Below are 17,145 nucleotides of genomic sequence, written 5' to 3'. Positions count from 1 at the left end.
CCTCCCACAATCAGTGTCAATCTCAGGCTGGCCCAGTTCTCACACACACACACACACACACACACACACACAAACACACACACACACACACACAATCATGCCCCTCGGCTTATTCTATCTGCCCATCGACAAGCTTGATCTTTCCACCAGCGAGCCAATCTAGCCCGCTGTGTGGCTACACTGGCAGACAGTGTGTGAACCTGCGATGGGAGAGATAATTCTTAAGTATTTTGTTTGGGTTTTCTGGGCTGCTGGTTGCTGAGCTCTGTGATTGAAACACAGCGCGGGGGCTTTTGGCCAGAAATATACAATCCTTCTGTGATAAACGGGCTTTACTTAATGCATCACGCTTTGATCTGTCCACACATAGAAACCCCCACTGGTTTAGACTAGTTGTCTTTATTCTTTTTTTTAAATACATATGCATGTAGTCGAGATTTTTTTTATTAATAGCTCGTTCTATTCCAGCGGGATGTTTTTATTCTAAGTATCAATCACTTGTTCTAAACCTCCTCTGCCGGCCTTTAGTGCTTTACAGTAGATCCATCCACACTTGAACAGGATTATGAAACAATCCCCCAGTGACACTGACTGTGCTGCCCAGTGATGCTGCCCCATCCCCTCCCCTCTTCTCCTCTACTCTCCCCCTCCCCTCTCCTCTTTTCAGCTCCATCCACTGTGGCTAATTCTGCCTGCCTGCTCCCCTGGGCGTAATTGATCCTCATATCGTTAACGTATGTGGATCTATCTTGGGGGGGGGGAGTGGGGGGAGCCGCCCACTGCTTTACTGCTCGTCGGCGCTCATTGAACCATAGAGCCCAGTGAGCTCTGTGATTGTGCCTCCTCCACCGCGGCGCTCTCTGCATGCATGCAACAATGGCTGTAGTGTAGTGTAAACTGTTTTTGTTATGTGCATCATGGGGCATGGGCGACCCTGTTTAGTCTAAACATGGGGAAGCAGAAAAAGTGGAGCGTGGCGGCGGCCGAGGCGGCGCGGTCCCCCTTTGCGACCGTGAGGGGCCGGTTTGGCCCCAGGAGGAAGGGCGTGGAGGGGCTGTGTGTGAGCAGCCTGCTGGGGGTCCTGCGCTCGCACACCTGGCTGATAGGAGAGGAGGAGGTGGCGCTGCTGCTGGCCTCCTCCTCCTCCTCATCGCGACGCCTCCCTCCCTACCACCGAGCTCACTCCCTGTCTTTCTCCCTGTGCTCCTCCTCTGCAGATGGTGGGAGCGAGGACCTGGCAGACCCCCGCTCGCCCAGTCTAGACCCTCACCTGAGCCACATCGGCCAAGGTAAGCTGACTGTAATTGAGTACATCAACTTTTTTTTTTAGAATAAATGTTAAAGAAAAAAAGAAGTATGACCTCCCTAATTCACATTTGTGAAATCTGAGCACCCCGGCAGACGCTTGTCCTCTCTGTCCTCACTTCTGTCTTTTATTATGGGGTGTATTGAGCCGCACCCAGCCGTGAATGTGTATTATGCAAGTGAATGAGAAGCTGAGTTACTAAGAAAAAACATGCAAGCTCTTTTCCCACCTTCACCTTCTCATTTCCTGTAATACCTCTCTCTCTTGGTCGTCTCTTTCCAGACTCCATTTCTGCCGACAGAGGCCTTGATTGCTGGGGCTATATTTTCTTCTTCTTTTTTTTTCTTTTTATAGCGGAAAAGTTTACGACCACTGGAAATGAAGTTATATTTACAGGGAGAGAAGTCTATGAATTTTATATTCTTGTAAATTTGTTTGTAAATCAGGGCGAAATTGACTATATCCGATGCAAGCTGAGATGTTTATCAACAGAGGGAACGTCATGTGTAACAGGAAATGTTTTTGTGCAGTTATAATTTCATATTGCAGCCACCCCCCCCCCCCTGCTTATGCATGTTTTTGAGCTGAACACCTCGATGAGTAGGTGTTTGTGTTTATTTCGAGGCTTGGAGTGGCCCTTAAAAACATGTCTCTCATCACAGTCTAAAATAAAAGACCATCATTTCCCTCTCGACGCTTTTGTTCCCGACGTTTTATGGCTGAAGTGCGGCTCTTCCTCCCTCTCCACCCTTCCAGTCCTCGCCCTAAATCACACCTTACGATTTCTGCTTCGGTGTATTACTACCTGCATGAGACTGTTCAGAAAAGTAATTCACTGGGTGTTGAAATTTTATATCGTCTTTGGCATCACTGCTGCTTCTCAGATGATTATCTGTAAGTTAAATATCAGTAATCATCTTCATCTTAAGGAGAACATCTGGTTATACATACATTAAAGGTCCCATCTTGTGTAATGTTAGATGTTTATACCTTTTGCTTTTAAAGTAGCTTTAAAGTTTTATACTAAAGTTATGAACGTATCAAAGCCTCAGTCCTCAGACAAATGCACCCAGTCTGTCTGAATACAGAAACTGAGCCTTAAAACAAGCCGTCAGGACTTCCTGTGACTTTGTGATGTCACAATAACAAAAGAGTTATCACACCCAGCCATGCTGAGTGTGATCATCCATCTTGGAAGATTTGGTTTCCCTGAATGTTTGACCAGAAATCTGCTGTGTTTTCATTAGAGTTAGACAGTGAAAACTGTCAGCCAATCAGAGAGAGAGAGACTCAGAGCCTCCTGTCCTCTGATTGGCTCATGGGCCTGTTGTTGCTAAAGCTCCACAGAGAGAGAGAAGCCTGAGATCGGAGTTGTGATGCTTCACTGGGACATGTGGTTCTCAAAATATATCCTCTTATGGATCAACAAGTGTAACATACAGGAGCTTTAATATTGAGTTGGATCTTGATCATCATCTGTAATTGCAACCAGAATACTAAGTTTCCTCTTGGTATTCACACCAGCCCTTTGCGTACATGAGGAGAATTTCCATGTGGGGGGATGTAACCGCTGCTCTGGCTGTTTTTTTTTTTTTAACTTTTTTTTTTTTGCTATTGCAGTGACATTCCCCAGTGAATGGATGGCCCGACTCCAGCACTGCGAGACGTGTGTGTTTGTTATTTCTTCCATGTGTGGAAGTGTTTCTGTGCCCGTGTGTTTGCATTACAGCAGCCGATTTGCCCCCCTCCCCACCCCATCCTAGCTGTAATACTGGCTTCCTGTGGGACTTGTCACGGCCCGGTGTCTGATAATGGCTTCACGTCTCACTGTGGCGGCTGCTATCTGATGTGAGACTGTTGCTTGACCAGTTTGGTTTTTACAGCTCTGTCTGCAGGGAAATAGGCAACCTGAGCCAGCACTGATACACAAAATGGATGTTGTGTTTACAGACAGCTGGGGGTTTTTTTTCTCTTATTTTTTCACGGGGGAATGCGAGTGTGTGAAGTTTTGAAAAAAACACCCAAAATGAAATCCCTAAGTTGTCATAATTTGTGGTTTTTGAAGCAAGAGAGGAAAAGAGGGTGGATGAATGATGGAGAGTGCTTGTTTATGTTCTGACTGTAATTACCGCTCATTGTGAGAGGCTTTTTCCTCTTTTTGTAAATAAATGCTCTCTCATGGTCATGACTCTGCCTTTTTTTAAGGGGGGGTTTGTTTAAACACATTTCATATCGTTAGAAAAATCCTCTTTTATTATATACAAAATTGTGGGGTATTGTGTTTCTGCGGGGCTGAGAGCGGTCACGCAGCCTGTAGTTTATAGGCAGTGAATGTAAACAGCACGTGCTGCCTTCAGGGCTGTTCCCTCTTCTGGGTCACGCCAATCTTGTTACACTCAATACTGGTGGTGTTGCATTGATATCGGTGTCCAGAGACCAGGCGGAGGTTGTACTGTACAGAAACAGCAGCACCTCAAAAACCACAACCTAATCTAATGATGCGTCCATCTGCAGAGAGTCCTATCTAGGTTTTGATTATTTGTCACTTCCAGCTTGTTGAATCAATTTGTTGAATAGTACATTTTTGTCAGAGAGGATGTGAGCTGTGTTGCATTATTTAAAGCGTTTCTGTCATTTAGTCCAGCCTCATTAACTGTTAGGATTAAAATATCAGCTCATATCACTGGAAAAAAAAAAGTCCTGTCATTACTCTTTCAGCGACAGACTGAGTCTCACATCCATACACTCCTCTGTGAAGTCTCTTTGCTTTCTGTGCAGAAACGGATTCTGCATTTGACCCCAGTGTTCGAGTGTCATTACATTTTAATGCACTATTCATACAGAGAGAAAGAGAGAGAGAAGCATCTCACCCTCCTTCTGTGTTTCCCTCCCGTCCTGCAGGTGGCAGCATAGACAGCGACTGTGCCTTTGAAGGAGACTACGCCGTGCCCCCGCTCTCCATGACCGAGGGCATGCAGCACATTCGCATCATGGAGGGCGTGTCACGCTCGCTGCCCTCCTCCCCGCTGCTCACCCACCAGACCATCAGTGTCAGGCTACAGCCTGTGAAGAAGCTCACAGGTAACGACACCGCAGCGGCAAGAGCTTTCACACACAGACAGTGCACAATTTTGAATGAGTTAGGCTGTGTTGCCACTTTTTTTTCTTTCTAAATCTTGTTTTTTTTTTTTTTTTTTTTGGGAAGAAAACCACAGCGTGCAGAGATGTGGGCTGACTCTGGTTCAGATTTGTCTTGTACGCACATCCTCGCCTGTAGCTGTCCTCCCCCATGGACTCATTGTACTAATACAGCCTCCCTTAACCCTTCACTGTGCAACTGTAGGCAGTGTGCATCCGATCAGAGAATCACGCTCAGCTGAATTAAAGCAGATTTCAACGAGACAAAGTGAAGAGGAGTGGAATGATTTCTCACCCTAATGCTCGCAGATGAGCAGTAATCACTTACCGTATTACTTTACCCACTAATTCTGAGAGGAAAACACAACGCAGGGCCGAACTCTGGCCTGCAGCAAACACTGCAATTTCCAGTTTCTTGTAATCACCAAAAGGCCCGCTTAATTGACAGTGCCAGGACAAGCTGATGGACTGTGAGCTGCGGCCGGCTCTGCCTTCCTTTATGGCTCTTTATCTCTCACCACTAATCGTTTCCCTTCCACACTCGTCGTCTCTGACATGCAGAGAATGTGGAAAAATCCCTTCTGTCTGCCTGTCTCCCCACTTTTTACTGGATTATGAGCCTCAGTCATGTTATCATGAGGAAGCTGTGGTTTTCGTGGACACAGGGCAGTCTGGATGTCCTGTTTTTTTTGTGTGTGTGTTTTTTTTCACTGCTATGCTGGGTTTTAAAACCAGAAATGAAATACTGACATTGCAGCTTCGCCCTAATATCAGTGCAGCCTCCACACTGAGCTGGGAGTGGGTGTGAAGGACTGGATTCAGCACTCAGTCACCACTAGGGTGCACCAGCCTCTCAGCTACCTCAGATCATTAACCATTTGTGATATGCCAGGAACTGATGGGTGTGTGGAGGGGGGGGGCATGATTTTTTACATCATACAGAATGATTAATATCTCCCCCTCCCCTCCCTTTTCTCATTCAAGCAGTGGGTTTTGAAGAGGAAACACGCCAAAACTGATTTTCTCTCATTTCAGCTGGGTGTGTCACAACTCTGTGGAGGGTTGTGTGTCTGTGTGAGAGAGAGAGAAAAATGGGATACAGATTTTTTTTTTTTTTTTTTTTTTGTGGGAGAGGGGAATCAGGAGTTGAGTATTAGATTTTGAGAGCAAACCAATCGAACCAACACTTTTATTTTTTGCTCCTCTCAGCTGTTTTGTTCCATTCGTATTCTTCTTTCACTGTACTCAACTCTTTGTGGCAGATTCAGCCTGATTGGACGGCTACACTTTGGTTTGTGTGGATCCAAATCAATCTTTTAAAGCCTTATCTTATGCAAATCTGTAAATATATATGTGTGTGTGTGTGTGTGTGTGCTTGTGTGTCGTTGGCTTGATCGCTGCCACACGAGCAGTTGTTGTTTAAAATGGGTTGGTTAATGATGTCTCACATAGGGACGTGTCTCTTTGTTGCACATGTTGCTGTTTGCATTGACGCCTCCTATCAGTCAGGTGCTGCTGGTTGTGATGGTTGCTTAGGGATTGTGTCATTTTTAACCTGCTGTGAACTTCCTGCAAACTCAGCGTTGTCTGATCTTGAATGATAAGCAACAGTAACTCAGGTGTGATGTGTTTTTGTTGTGCATGGCAGTGAGCGATTGGCAGGATTAGCCCTTCACTGTGTTAATCCTTCCAGGTTTATGTTTTTGTCAGGCCACCTATTGCGCATTATATTGTAGTTTCTTGTAATAATGAAGCCACAGGAAGAAAAAAAAAACCCTTAAATGTTAGATTTTGTCCAGCTCGTGCGACAGCTGCGACACCGCAGGAAGGAAATCTGTGCATTAGAAAAGGTGATTTGGCTCCTTTTGCATATAGCGCCGGTGAGGGACCCTCTCCTTCAGATCGCACGTCGATGTGACTTTACACAGCTTAACGGAGCTCAAAACGGGCTCTCGCATCAGTTCACCTCGCTCTGTGACAACAACACACACACACACACACACAAAAGCCCTCGAGTGCCTTGAGGTGCCCTCTGTCCTTCAAGTCCTCAAAGACCTGCGTCTGCTCTCGAGTGGCGTAGAGCACCAGATTGTTGGGTCTCATCCACCCCGGCTTTCTCACCCTTTAATTAATTCAACTCAGCACCACTTCCTGCACAGCTTGACAGAACTAAGCCTGTGTGTGTGTGTGTGTGTGTGTTTGTGTGTGTGTGTATGTGTGTGGCGTCAGAGGCCAGAACCCCCTCCAATGCCAGAGATGGCAGAGGTGGCTGGAGAGAGACTGGTGACAGAGGAGGAGTGCATTAGAGAGCAAACAGCAGCAGGTCTCAAGGCAGCTGCACTTTGATCTCCCCCAGTGGCCTTCACCTATTGCAGCCCCCCCCCACCCCACCCCCCTCTCTTCCCACCTCCCACCCTGCCCTCCTGTGCAGCCTCTGATTGGCCCTTTAGGGAGACCAGAGTGGTGCTGATGCTGCTGGCGGCGACTTAAGTAATTCACCCTTGTAGCTCTGATGGAATGAAAAGGTGTTGAGCTTTTTCAACAATCATTGAGTTTCTGATTTGACCCCCCCCAGATGCTCGAGGGTCAACTTGCGAAATGTGGACGTACAGTACTGTAACATCACAGTGAAGTCATTTAAGTCCACACATCTTTGTGTTGGTGGGTTCACACTGGCTGATACAATATTGATTCCAGAAGAACCTGGGAACAATATATTTGCTGATATTATGTCCACAATAACATGAAAGTTCAGTTATTAATAATGAGAATAATAATGAATAAACTTTACTATCAAAGATAATGTGTAAACAAATTATAAATATTTAAATAAAGACAAACCTGCAACTATCTTCTGAGGAAGAACATGTGAAGTGAAAAGTTCCTCGTTCAAGTTACACTGACTACAGTAGCTTCTCCTGTTGCTTTTTTTTAACTACATGTCACAGTTTTAATCCACTTACAGTATATTTACTCATTTGGTCACATGAGGTGAACTAATTTATCTCCATCACCACTGAATGCCTTATCCTCTGAGAAAGACCTTAAAGGGATAGTTCAATATTTTGGCAAATTGGCCCATTGCCATAATGCCTATAGTCTTGGGAGTAGGTTTGTTACCTTTAATTGTCGGTGCAAGCTGTTTTTAGAACGGCGGAGCAGAGCCGCGAGCTGCTCAGAGCTACGCTACGGAGGCTAATGGGATTTCTTGGTTTCCCTCATCAAACTCATCAAATACACAATCCAACAACTCCAAAACGCTCTGGTGGACAAGTTGTGACCTGCACATTCACCACAGAGTTGTTTTAGAGGTAAATGCAGAGACTGCTTGCTGAAAAACTCGACGGGAACGCGCTTCAGTGGTTTTGCATGAATTTACCTTGACGTTCCATTTCCACTTCATATAACAAAAACAATTACACCATACAGTATATATAATATATGATGAATATAAAATATACAGTAAAGCATTGAGGTGAGCTTTGTCCTGACAGGTGCAGTACCCAACAGAGTGAATTAGCTATAGCCTTATTAGCTCCACTTCAACCAACCAAACATCAAAATGTGTTGTAATGAATCAGTAATAATAATCTAATTATACGACTCTGTGTTCTGCTGTTTAATGGGTACTTTTGATACAGTAGCTGACTACCTTTAACACTAATACAGAATGAAAACAACCTGGAGTCTCCTTTATTCCATCTGACTCAACAGTAATATGTTTTATAATTTATTTCACTTCTGTGGGAAAGTTTCCTTTCCAGTCCTCCTCCCCTCCACAGAGGTCAGACTTCAGGGTCAATGCCGGCTGAAGAGCACTTCTGTTTGCCAACACTAGTGCTGTGGTGAAGGGAGAAGGGGGAGAAAAGTGTTTTTAAAGCATTGGGATGTGACATTTTCAAGCCTTTTGAATTTCTCCCGGAAAATGTTCATTTGATGAAACATTTTTGGAGCGGGTTGCGATGCAAGGCTTTTTCTGTCTCCTGCCGTGCATGCTCACGAAAACATGTGTTCTCACCAGGGCTTTAGCGGCGGAGAAAGAATTCACATTCTTTACCAAAGTAAAAAATAGCAACAGCACACAGGAGAAGTTGAGCACCTGCAGTATAATCAATGAAATATAAACTCCCAAGTATCAAATCTAAAAGCAGCTACTCAACACAGAAAACTGATCGATTGACTGAGATGTTTACATTCCTCCTCTAAGTACAGTAAACCACATCAAACTAGCTTTATCTCAGACTTCCTGCTTGGTGGAACAATGTCATTTTAGATACTAATTATAAAAAAAACCCAGACTATTTCAGTTAAGTTGGTATAAAATCCTAATGAACTAATTCCAATGAATTTTTAATGTTACCTTAGATAATCTTATTGTAATGTAATGTAATGTCTTTGCAAATCAGTGACCGAATAAAACAAATGAAAACGTAATATAATATTCTCATGATTTGACACAAGTCGTTTCTGCTCAATCACACAGGTAAGGGTTAGAAATTGCAGACTTTGGCCAGTTTGCATGGGAAAAGCAAACACTGTGTCAAGATTTGTGTCAACTATGCAGCTTTCCTTCATCTTAATGAATGTTTTGCAGATTCCACAACTGCATGTGTTTGTGTCATCTATATTCAGTTCCCCCCTTTCTTTTTTTCTTTCTGAAGAGTTATCTAAGACTATGAGTGTGATGATTGCTCACTCCCACAGTGATATCTGTGTAGATGATTATTACAGTATGAGTTGTAATCACTGATTGCTTATTTGTTTCTTAATAAACACCTCACTCAAGTGTCAGGCTCGCCACAGACAGACGTCTTTGATTGATTGATTGATTGGCCGGCCCCTGCTCCACTCCGAAACATTTAAAGGGAATTATTTCAACATCACTCGTCAGATTTCGCATGCTTTCTCCTAATTAATGGCGGCAATCAATACAATTACTCGCCTCCCCGCGGATTGCCATGTAAAGGTAGAAAATTGCATTTGGCCTCAAAGCTTGGGAGAAAAAAAAAGAAGAAAAAAGGCCTCATTGAATTATAACGCCTAATTTTTTCACCACTCTTGCTGTAATTATCACAGTAATATGAGTGTATCTAAAATCCATTGTCTCTCTGGTGCTTACAGTAATAGAGTAATATGTGAATAAGTGGCAGTGCACTACAGTAAGCGAACATCTAAATGGGTATGATGTAGGTTTAAAAAAGCTCAGTAGCAGCGTGTGGATGGTCAGGATTAACAACGCACAGTGTGCAGAACTGCTTAGTCAGGTTTTACAGCTCATTGTGTGGGTGGTCTTAAAGGACCCACATAAAAAACAGCTGAGCTCTGATAAATTAGCTGCCTGTGATGAATGCTGCGTTTCTGGGAATGTTTAATTGTTCTGTACGTCTTCTCTCTCTTTATTCTTTTCTTTTTTCTCTTTAATTGTTGTTGTTGTTGTTGTGCAGGATGAGATGACATGCAGGATCACAGCTGGAAGTCATGCCGTTGTTTTGGGGGATTTTTGATAAGTTATCTGAGAGATGTAGGAAATCTGATCAGATCAAAAGAAAATTAAATCTACAAGTGTTTTTGATAAACTCACTTTTCAAGCAGACTTACCGGTCATGGGTTAAAATGAATATTTTATAAGATAAAACAACAAAATAGTGGCATATTAGAGAGGTAATGCAGCAGCAGTTAGAGGTACGATAGAAATATTGATACTACAGCACAGACATATTCAAATAAAGGTGCCTGTATTCAAAAAACTACTTTGTATTGTCAGCAAACTGTAAAAGATCAAAGGAGAACTGTTAATTAAAGTCTCCAGTTCTACTGTTATTAGTTTGTATTATTACTTTGAATCATCATCTAGTAATATACAGTAATATACTGCAGTGTTAAAACAGCTTTTTAATATTGCAGTTAATGAAGGTGGTAATTAAACTACTGTATATTGTATTTATAGCAGCGTTTACAACAAAGTAACTAAGTAATAATTCACTAAAGTTGTTGGATAAATAAAATATAACAAAAAGATTGATTTTTCCCTCCGACAGGTCATTAAAATAGTACAAGCACTAATCTTAGTATTTTAATACATCTACTCAGTTACTTGAGTTTTTGATGACTGAATTAATCAAGATGATCATCATTGGATTAATCATTCATGAAAATAATTGTTGGTTGCCTTCAGGAGCAGGTAAACAACATCAACACATGAACACCCAGTGATCATGGAAACAAATTCCCATGAACATGCAACATGTTTTATTTTTTGAATGAATTAATGAATTCTGCTCTCGTGCGTTTAAATATGAGTTCCTCTCCTGGTTTCTTGACATCATAACTGATTATATTGGTGTTTCCTGTAAGTCATGATGTCTTCTAACACAGCGCACCTTGCCTTGAGTATTTTACCTTTACGATTCCCTCTCGGCGTGTTTTCTTGAAAGGAAGACTGACATACGTCTCAATCTTTCCGCTCTCCACGCCTCCTTAAACCAGCCTCCCGTTTATATGGCATCTGCTATCCTCTGTGAATATTTGAGATGAACGCTGACATTTGGGACATCTCAATCTCCACGCCTCCTTACCCAGCGCTGCATCTCGAGAAAATCGCTCCTCAATTATTGTCATTATTTTCTTGCCTCTCTTCCGTCCCAGCCGCTGTGGACCCTCCGCATCATTTGTTCCGCTGTAGGGAGATGTGACATTTTCAGCTCCGCTGTCACAGGTGAAAAATAAAGAGTGAAGGTTAAATGTAGAAAAAGCAGTAATTGAAATGGAGGTATGATGCCCTCAGGAGGAGGACTAAGGAACCAGTTGGTTTAAGTGGCGTGACAGAAATTGTTGTCATATTTCAGTCAGTCTGGATGTTTGAGTGATGTAATGTCATCGCCAAGCTTCATTATTCTTCATGATAGACAAACATCACGGGGTAGATTGAGCGGGCGCCCCATATGTAAAGGCTACAGTCCTCACTGCAGTTGGCCCCGGTTCGAATCTCGCATTGGGCGGCCCTTTACTGCATGTCATTCCCCATTTCCTGTCTCTCTCAACTGTACCATCCATTAAAGGCATAAAACGCCCAAAAAAAGACAAACATCACCAACAGTTTGTCAATATGAGGTCACATGAGAGAATTAACATCTTTGAATCTGACAGTTTTTATTGTTAAAGCCCCTGTACGGAGCTTTTAACTGGATACGCAAAAGTCTCTGGTTCCTGCTGATGTGTCTCTGTTACCTACAACAGCAAATGAGCCCATCAGTGTGAAGATACGCTATTTCTAAGTAGTCTAATTCTATACCTCTGGAAGGCATGGTCGGGTCGGACCACTGACGAAACGATACGAATAGATACATTACGCTGCTAAAAAAAAAAAAAAAAAAAAAAGCAAGTCCTGTCTTCTTTCTGATGTTTCCAAAACAAATCTACACGGTCAGCCAGACAAACGACTTCATGACAGTGGGAAATGCAGTCTTCATTCCACTGCTTTCGTCCACAGGGGCCGCCAAAATCAACACTAAATGAAAAGTCTGTACAGGGGCTTTAAGAAGGAAAATCTGAGAAATAAGGAAATATAAATGTAATATTTGCTATATAATAAAACTAGAAGTAAAATATGGGGGCGTCCCAGTGACTCACATGGTGGAACTTATAGCATTTCAGCTTCAGCGCAACTCTGACCCTTGATGGTTTGCCCTTTGCTGATGTCATCATCTCGCTCGCTCTCCCACAATAAAGTCCACATCAGTCCATAATAAAGGCAAGAACAGATGATAATAATAATAACATTAATAAATAAATACAGTTGAATGTTGTGTTTTGGTACCTGTACAGTAAATGTAAAGCAGCCAGCTTGCATACATGACCTGGTGAAGTAAAACTGCCAAAACACCACATCATCTCTACAGAGCTGCATGTGTTTTTGTGGCAGTGGTAATAAAGATGATAGTTTTATTTCTCGAGCTTTAAGCCGTCGAGGACATTTAAAGGTAATATAAAAGACAATGTAGATTTAAATTGCCTCTGAAGCGTGTATATATATAGGCTACAGTCTGCGATGCAATCCAAAACTTTAACACCAGAGATTGTTATCACTCTCCTCCCCCAAACGATTATAGGTCTCCCCTCATTTACAGGAAACAACACCAGTCAGCAGCATTGGTTTTTTTCCTGATGGCGTCTTACACTTACACAACCTCCTCAAGGAAACATATCTGAGCTCATTTTAATGATAATAGTGATTTACATGTGATCATCAACCAACCAACCCCCACTTGTCATTTCATTTCATTCCACTGGATTATGTTTGCGTTTTTGTTGACAATACACAACCGGAGCTACACGATATAACACACCGCTTGCGTCATGCCACACGTGTAAATGTTAAAGTTTATTTTTGCCACGAGACAGCAGGGGTGGCGCTGTCATAAAAGAGAGCAGAGGTTTTATAGGTGCAGGTATCAGCAGCAGCAGCAGCACGGCGCTCAGACAAACTTTAACCTGTGACTGTGGCACATTTTTTAAGGCTTGTTGTCGGTATCGCCTGCAAGTGGCAGGAGATGTCACGCCAGGGAAATAAGTGTGACTGGAGGAGATTAATAAAAAAAACTACAGTGAGTGAGCTCACAGATACGAACCCTGACAAAAAAGCAAAGACGCTTCACAATGAACCTCTGTGGGTTTGAACCCCTAAATAGCTGTAAAACATGGCTGCAGCTGTACAAATACAGTTTCAAGGGTAAAACAAGGACAGAGCTGGGATGCCTGAGCCCAAGAGGAAAATGGAGTAGGTTTTATTGAAACCCTTGTTTCTGTCAAATAATGCTTCTGCTCCTTTTTTTTTTTCTTTCCTCCACACACTTGTGATCTAATGTGTCCCCAAAGCTCCATGCACGAACGGCAAAACTGCGTCCCTTTAATAATATCCTCCCTCCCTCTCTCTCTCCATCCCTTCCCTTCCCTTCCCTCCCACCTTTTTTTTATGCCATTTTCTTTCCTCCCCCCCGATACCCACCCTTCTCCTCCTCCCCCTCCTTTTTTTTTTTTTTTTTTGCTCTGCGGTTGCCATGACAACAGCAGCACTGCACCATTCATCTGTTGGAGACCTGGGCTCCTGTTCCTGTAGAGAGAGAGAGTGTGTGTGTGTGTGTGCGCCTCTCACATCTATACATAACACGCTAAGCGCTAATGCAGTCACGGAGGCGAACGAGGAGCTCGCTGCTATCTGTGCTCACGGGCTCCTTTTAGCGGGGGGAAAAGCTCCCATCACCCTCCCAACCCACATCCTCACCCCCCCACCCCCTCCGGGTCTGCGCTCTTTTTTTTTTGTGTTTAATTTTTAATTTATTCATCTTTAATTTCTTTTCATCGTAGCGGCGGAGGTTTCGGTGACCATCGCTCGCCGGTGTCACCTCTGTGCCCCCCCCCTTTCCCCAGTGACACAGTGACTGCTGCGTTCTTCCTTCCTACCCACCTTCCTTCCTTCCTCTCTCTTCTCCTTTACCTCCCTCTCTCTCTCTCCCTCCTCCTCCTCCTCCTCCTCCTCCTCCTCCTCCTCCTCCTCTTCTCGCTCCTCCCGTCACTGCCAAATCTGCCTGGCTGGCTCTGTATCATTTACTGCGACTGAATAGAGCGGGCAGCATCAGCACTGAAACCTGTGGAGATTTCCTCAGAAAGGAAACAAGAGGGGAAGAAGAAGAAGAAGAAGAAAGAAAGAGAGAGCGAGAGCGAGCGATAGATACAGCTTCTGTTCCTCCGCACTTCTCCTCCTCCTCCTCCTTCCTCCTGCCTCCTCCTGCTCGGCTGCAGGTGTTTTTTTTTTAAATTTTTTTTACTTCTTTTCCCCCCCTGTATTTTTCTTTCCTTTTTCTTTCTGCTTGTCTTTTGATGAACTGGTCATCGCTCAGGGAGGAAGGACTGTTCGTGTCGCTGGAGGGAGAAGGAGGAGGAGGAGGAGGACGAAGAGGAAGAAGAAGGGAGCTGGTGCCGTACTCCAGCGTTCAGGAATGCGAGATCTGGTTTGAGAATGGTGAGCCCTGCCTGCCTGCCACACCCTCTTCTGCTCGTTTTTCATTCCTCCATCTGTGCCTGCAAACTGTGGGCCCCCCCTCACCCTCCCATCACCCCCCCCTCACCCTCTCACCCCCTCACCCCACCTACCCGGTCACCTGCTGCTCCACCTTTGCTCGGACGGAGCCTCCTCTCTCTCTCTCTCGGTCTGTCTCTCTGCTGCCGATGATGATCGCACATCTGGAGTCGGACGCTGGTCCTATAATGACGCTGGGTTACAGATGTGTGTGTGTGTGTGATGGGAAAAAGTAATTTCTCTCCACAAAAATGATGCATTTGTCAAAGGGCTGCGCTCTAATGACAACGTAGGCTGGAGGACCTGTGAATCAACCAGAGTGCCAAGTGTTTTTTCGTGGCAAGCTGGTCTGTTTCATGCGTCAGCGTGGGTGAGCATTCAATTGTCTTTGAGTGTGCGTGTGTGTGTGCATGTGTGTATATGTCTGTTAGAGTGTGTAAGTGTGTGTGTGTGTGTGTGTGTCTAAGCACAAGCTGTGGGTGGCTAATGGTGCTTGTTCTTGTTGTTGTGCGTCTCACTTTTCCCTCCAGAGCACAGCGTCATATGTAGCATACAGTTGCGTAAATGGGTTGAAGTTGGTGGGGGGAATAGTTTTTCCCCATCACCATGCAGGCAGTGGCAGCAGCAGCTTGTTGTTGTGTACCAGAATCACCCTGTCATGTGCTGGGATGTGGTTCCTCCTTCCAGTTTCAGTGCTGCAGGCTGCCTCCCTGCCTCCCTCTCTGCCTCCCCCGTCCCAGAGGACCGCTAGCTGGTGTGTGAACAGGACAAAATGTCTCAATAACACTGTCTGCCAGCAAAACACAAGCACCTCATCAGCAGCTGCTATTACTGGTCTCAGGTGAATGGTTTTTGATGAGGCGCCCACAGCCGCTTCTTTTTTTATCTTTTTTTTGCACCACTTAGTATCACCACCTGGAGAGAGGCTTTCATGAGCTTTGGCTTGTCAGCTGTCATTCATTCAGACTGTATCGGGCAGCGACATGAGGATGGGTTAGATGTACTGTAGATGCTGGCCATGTTGACCGTGACCGAGATGAGCGAGTGTTTCCTGGTTTTTATGGCCACTCGTGGAGTATGAACCTGAACCTGATGGAGCAGGAAGAGAAGGAGCATCCTTCACAAGGATGTCAGTCTTATCTCTCTCTCTCTGTGGATGTTTTCGCTTAATGATTATCTGACAAGTAGTTGTCACGTCTGAAGAATCTAAAGATAGCCAGGCACAGACGAGCCTTTTTTTTTCTTCTTTTGAGACTGTTACAGAGCTTGTCATCAAAAATATAGGCTGCACTATACCCAGAGAAGACGAGTGATACAGTACACGACTGGGGAAGTGGCAGATAACTGTACTGTATGTTTTCCACCAAGGCTGCGTCTCTGCTTCTTACCTGAGTGTCTGGTATAATCTTTTCTCAGTGCCCAGTCAGTGTCTTCTTCATATTTATTCACAAGACAAAAATCAATTAGACCTGGCTTTGGATTGCGGAGCCTCTTGACTGATGTGGTCCACTTACCTGAAAATCAGCCAAATAAAAACCCCCATATACCCTCTGTAGTGGTTCAGAGTGATATTGATTTATATAATTGCTCAATTTCCCTCCCTTGCAATCCCTCGAGCCGGTGTCAGACAAATGGCTCGTAAGCCCAAAGATGAGTAGTGAAATGAATATGACAGACGGTCTAAAACTCCAACCTCCTCCTTGGGTCACTTTTTCCTTTCTTTTTTTTTTAAAGGCATCACTTATCCTGACCCACGGCGAATAATAAATGAGCCCCGGTTCGACTAATATTCAGTGCCTCTGGAAATTAATGTGGTGTTAATTTGCTAACCGGTGGATTATAGGCTCTATTTCCATTCGCCGTTGAGTGACAGTATGGCTTCCGGATTTTTCTGCCGGAGCTGCAGGATTGTTTCACCACTCAATCTTGATTACAAAAGCGGCCCGCTGGGTGACTCTATTGGCAGGTGGGCACAGCTTGTACTATGCGTGACATTTCGGCTATAAATCAAAGCAGTGACGACAGCACTGTCCTTTAAAAGAAAACAAAAAAACAACCTCACTTGTTTCCCAGTGCACAAAGTTGGAATAGCTGCAGTCTCATTATCAGTTTTTTGAAAACTAGTAGACGGAGGTGATCTACTGTCGGTCAGGTGGCCCGGCGTTTCTCACTTTCTCAGCACTCGAGTTGAGCTAGTGTCGTTGCTGCTGCTCCCTCGGATCTAGAGTTACAATCTTTTATAATGATGAGAGAAAAATGCAGTCGGTGCTGCTGCCATTAGCGAGATGAAGTCATCCTCTCGTGTTCTTGATCCCCCCTTCAGACCAAAGCTCTTTAAAGTCGGCTCCCATGCACCAAGCCTCTGCCAGGTAACAACCTACAATTAGAAAATCTTCCCCCCCCAAAAGAAATCTCTGTATACTTTCTATTGCAGAGAAATGCAACCCAGACAGCAGCAACCTTAGCAATTACAGGCCCATCTGTAATCTTGCTCTCCTTGGTAAAACTCTAAAGAAAGCTGTTGTAAACCACACACCCAGTCATTTAAATGACAACGGCATATTACTAAAGCTTTTAGCATAGTTATCGCACCAACCGCTTCTCGGAAATAGCCCCAAAAAGTAAT

General features: G+C 44.2%; 1 protein-coding gene across 15 annotated transcripts in view; it reads left to right on the top strand.

Moving 5' to 3' along the window:
* The window catches only part of tanc2b (tetratricopeptide repeat, ankyrin repeat and coiled-coil containing 2b), a 164,101-nt gene that overhangs the window by 77,271 nt on the left and 69,685 nt on the right, over positions 1-17,145 (top strand). For 11 of the 15 annotated variants that reach the window (XM_085761405.1, XM_085761409.1, XM_085761407.1 and 8 more), the window contains 2 exons: positions 1,218-1,289; positions 4,208-4,387. In XM_085761405.1, the coding sequence (XP_085617531.1) occupies positions 1,218-1,289; positions 4,208-4,387 (252 nt within the window). Of the gene's footprint in view, positions 1-1,217; positions 1,290-4,207; positions 4,388-14,375; positions 14,463-14,801; positions 14,890-17,145 lie in introns of those variants that run through there. The other 4 variants (XM_085761412.1, XM_085761408.1, XM_085761417.1 and 1 more) reach the window with 4 other exon arrangements.

The sequence above is a fragment of the Trachurus japonicus genome, chromosome 19, assembly GCF_045865225.1.
Source record: "Trachurus japonicus isolate A0001 chromosome 19, Traja_1.0".
Taxonomy (NCBI): Eukaryota; Metazoa; Chordata; class Actinopteri; order Carangiformes; family Carangidae; genus Trachurus; species Trachurus japonicus.
This window is presented reverse-complemented; position numbering and strand designations above follow the sequence as displayed.